At 39.4% G+C, this 4,581-nt stretch overlaps 1 protein-coding gene across 1 annotated transcript in view; it reads right to left on the reverse strand.

Annotated features, from left to right (window-relative positions):
- TRAPPC9 (trafficking protein particle complex 9) overlaps positions 1-4,581 on the reverse strand; it is a gene marked incomplete at both ends in the record, with an annotated part of 201,795 nt that overhangs the window by 166,827 nt on the left and 30,387 nt on the right. Inside the window, one exon of the mRNA XM_010132754.1 lies at positions 3,100-3,226. Within this exon, the coding sequence (XP_010131056.1) occupies positions 3,100-3,226 (127 nt within the window). The remainder of the gene's footprint in view (positions 1-3,099; positions 3,227-4,581) is intronic.

A 4,581-nucleotide genomic window follows, 5' to 3' on the forward strand; every position in this document is an offset into this window, starting at 1 on the left:
CCGATAGAACTTTGTTACAAATTAGAACGCAACTTAAAGCAAAATGTGGAAATGGTACTTATTTGAGGAAACATGAACTTGGATGACCTGTCAATAAGAAGGAATTTTGGTTTATCTATCAGAAGTAGTACTAGGCTTGTCCACCGTTGTTGTACGTATACTGGTGGATAATCTTTTGTTATCTTAACGCGTGACAGAGGGACAAACGTTCTTCAGCCACACATCAGACAGCTGTGTCATCACAGTCATACACAGAACATGAATTTCCTTGGAGGAAAAGCCTCAAGAGTGTACATTGCTAGTCCCTGGCCCAGCCCGACTGAATTCAAACGAGTGACAATTCGGAATTAAAAAATAATTTCACAAGCTACCCAGAAGATCAAAATCTTATATTTGGAAAAAGTTGTGCTAATTGAAAACAACCTTGCTTAGAGGGGAAATGAAAAAACCTTCGAAAAAAATCAATCACCTTCAAAAAACACCACTCTGCTAAACAAAGGAAAATAATGGCACCAAGTAAATATAAAGCAGTAAGAAAAGGATGTAAGGACAACTAAAAGACATCAGCGGTGAGAAGAAAGAAAATTGTTTCTTTTATTAAATATATTAGTAAGAAAATTAGTTTTAACCCAGGTAAACTATGAAAACGGGAATTGGGCTTCTATTAGAAGAGAAAGACAAATTCTTCTATTTTGGATTACAGAAAATATTAGATGATGATTTTTGTAGTTTGCCGTAATGGAATACTTTCCAATCCACCATGCTTTTTATTTCCAAAGCTTCAAAAGAAATAAAAACTCATCATGAAGCTTTCTAAACTGCACTACAGTATTCAGGAATAACCAAAAAAAATCCCAGAATTCCAAAGGCTAAAAAGCCATAAAAATATTGTAGTATTTAAAGCATGAGTCGAATTACTGGAGCGTGTGGTCTGTATTGGCTCGTTTATTTAACCAGAGCAAGCTTCTGGTTAAAACACGCAATGCACACACAAAAAAGCAGCACTGTGAAGGCTTCAGTGAAGGTCAGCCAGACAGCACGTACTGGTTAACAGGAGTCAGAGGACAGAGAGGTTTTGCCAAGCCAAGTCTCTTCCGTTGTTCTATAGGTACGGTGAGAAAACGGCCACAGCACAACTCTGTTCCAATCTTACCGTGGCATTTCAATGACTGACATGACGGTGATTGAGAAATCTGCATCCAAAATAAGTATCTCACGTTAAACGGGTTAAAACCTTGTAGACCACGAAACACCATCAATCACATAATTCGAGTACTAGAAAGGACTATACAAGTTTGCTTAATTAACCTCAACTTTTTAGTACTTGTTAATTTCTTTCTGCAAAAGGGCCAGGTTAAAATTTACACTAAGTTTGTTGTCTTAAATTTTCAGGAGAAGAAATACAGGCCTCCTTCCTGCATTTAGCTGGGAACCTGTCTTCAGAATGTACTGACACACGCAGACAGTTACCTGAACTTCTCACTGGCATCTTTAAGGTCGATGGAAAACGAGTCAATACAGACCACACGCTCCAGTAATTCAAGTCACACTAAAGCGCATATCAAAATCGGGTTAGAAGCAGCTGGAGGTGACTACCTATGTGTCCCGTCTGCAAATACAGGCTAGCGTAGTCTAACATGAGCTCTATACATAGATTCGTTGTGAAACTAAATCAACCTCAAGGTCAGCCGGTAATAAATTACTCAACTTTCCCACTAATACGTAGCTTCGGTTCTAACAGCTGAAGTTTTGGAATCAAACGTCCACATTGCACGTCTTCCAGCAACACGTTGATAGCAGCTGCAACTCCAAAGCACACACCACACCTCTGAGCTCGCGACACAAAGCGGGGATCTGCAAAGTCACCCTAGATGATTTGTCAGTGCGGAACCCACTGAAGGGATAGTGCTGGGAGACCTCAGGGAAGATGCATTTTTCGCCCCCGCCATGAGTACACACGGAAAGCGGGGTGGTGACCCAGTGGCCAGGCTTTGTACTTGGTGAAACTAAGAGAAAAAACACTGCTTCCAGGACACCGCTGAAAATGGTGTGACTGTTTAGATTCCGCATACAGCTCCATCTGACCACATACAACCATATGCTCCAGTCAAACCCGCCCCTTAAGCGAGCACCTCCCACACAACAAATCGTTAGTGGGAACAGACCTGTCATATTAAATGTGCTACAGAGAGTTAGACAAGGCCTTTTCAGTTAAAAAAAAAAGGAAGAAATTGAAGAAGTTAGAGAGAACATAGTAAAACTGGTTGTATCATGAAAAATGGTCACAGAGTAAAACACTCACTTTCATTTTAGAGACTGAAAGTAATCTGAAAATGAACACAATTTTCACGCTTTGGTTATACACTTTATCTCTTTGTGACACCAAAACTCCTCCTTCATTAACTGTTTGATGACATCCCACTAAGAACTCCAGTTCGACAACTTCTAAAGTGGCCCTCAAAAAGCCACTTCTTGATAAAGATTTTCTTTTAGCCTTTTCTTTAATTTTTGACACCCAATGGCTGTCTTCTCTCTCTGACTCTAATACTTCACGCTGGGCTAAACACCATCTCAACAAGGTATTATTCGCTGGACCGGCTACACGATGTGCCTTGGCACACAGGCACAAAAAGAAACACAGGTTTAGAACTGGTCCGTGAAGGTGCCAGCTCGAAAATGCAGCATCTGCAAAGGAAGAGCTACAAAACGCATCAATTCCAGCTGAGTTCCAAGCTCCACGGGTGGAGACAGCATCCAACACGTGGACCTTAACTCCGCAACTTCAGTAGGATCAGGTATGTAACTGAAATCTTGGCTGAAATTACAAAATACTTTTCTTTGATTGTATCGGAAACTCTAGGATGACAGTTTAAATAAAAAAAAACCTCTCTCCTTCTGAAAGTAAAGGCCACAGAAAGTATTTTCTGCTCGAAGGCTCTATTTTTGCCTAAGAACTTCTCAAAACAATTTGACATTCTGACATTTTTCCGTGTTATCATGAACGGCTTATGTAAACTGAGAAGACTACATCCTTCCAGAAAATCTTTGAAATTTGACAGGTTCTGTGGAAGAGCTGAAGATTGTATTTTGGAGCCTTACCTCACAATAGGCAATTTGGTGAACGGAACAGGAGGTAACTTCAAGCCATCTGGAAGTGTGATGAATTCCATTGTACCAGGGCATTTTGCTGTGTAGCTTTCCAAGCTCTGTGTTACATCTTTCTTTTCTAGAAAATAAAGTTGGTTAAAATAAATTAAAAAGCTATTTCAAACACATGTAACGGAAGTTTAAGATGAAGTTACAACCTAAAGTTTTACTTTTTTTTATTATTATTTATACAAACCAACTCTAATTGAATGTCAGCTGGTTTTTGCATATAGTGCTTATTTACACTCCTTAATGGATGGATTAAATATAATTAAGTGACCTTTGGCAAGACAGTTTCCTGGGCTTTTCAGAATTTTTGAAGTGTCAGTCTATAGCTTTTTGTTAATTTTTTCATTCTCAAAATAAAAATTTCTACAGTCTAGTAAATGTGCATATCCAACACGATTGGCCTCAAGCACGTTACATTCTCAAAATAAAAATTTTTGCAGTCTAGTAAATGTACGTATCCAACACGATTAGCCTCAAGCACGTTAAGGTAATTAATAATACTGTTACGTGAATGAGCCTTGCTCTGAAACATGAGCTGAGACAACACTAAAGGCAAAGCGAGAAACAAATTACTTTTGATATTACCTAGTATTTAATCAATTCGTAAGTGTACTGTATTATGCTACTAAATCATAACAACTGGTAAGAAAGTTTTTCTTTGGTGTGCGTAGAAATACAAGCACATTCACACAAACACACGTTACTCGGGTTATCCTCAGTAAGGTATAATAAATGCTTATGGATTTTATCCAACAATTATTTTCAGCGATGTATACAATTGCATCTCCAGAAAACAAAGGCATATTTGGGAATATATGTCCTGAATACATAATTATATTTCTCTGATGAAATGGGAGTCTACAAACAAATAAGTCTGAGAGTGTGTGTTCAGAGGGCAGAGTGAGATAGCTGGAAAGTCTTAGACCTGTATCAGTGTAAAGCACATTCCTCCATATATGTGCTACCAGAAAAAATAACTGTTCAATAACTAAACTGTTTCTAGAAAACACTTCAGAGATCAAAATACTCAAAAGAAAACAAAATAGAAAAGGGAAGAGTGAAGCAAACGCTGCTTTCCAAAAAAACTGCTTGGACAAGCGTATTGGCTTTATGCAGCAAGATACTGGTAGTGAGGGGTGTTGCAGGAGAGAGACCTTTGGGAGGAGAGACCAGGAGTAGTTCTCTGCCAGAGACAGCCAGTTCCAGCCAACTCCAAGATGGACCTGCTGCTGCCCAAAGCTGGTCCCATCAGCTATGCTGGTGGCACCTCTGTGACAACGTATTTCAGACAGGGTAAAAAATGCTGTATAGCTGCTGCGAGAGGAAGGGGTGAGACAAATGTGAAATATCCATCCTGTAAGCCCTGCTACTGCCCGTAACACCATCTTGGCTCTCAAAAAGCACCGACGCCTACTGATATTCCTG

Source organism: Buceros rhinoceros, unplaced genomic scaffold (genome assembly GCF_000710305.1).
Source record: "Buceros rhinoceros silvestris isolate BGI_N320 unplaced genomic scaffold, ASM71030v1 scaffold1443, whole genome shotgun sequence".
In the NCBI taxonomy this organism is placed as follows: Eukaryota; Metazoa; Chordata; class Aves; order Bucerotiformes; family Bucerotidae; genus Buceros; species Buceros rhinoceros.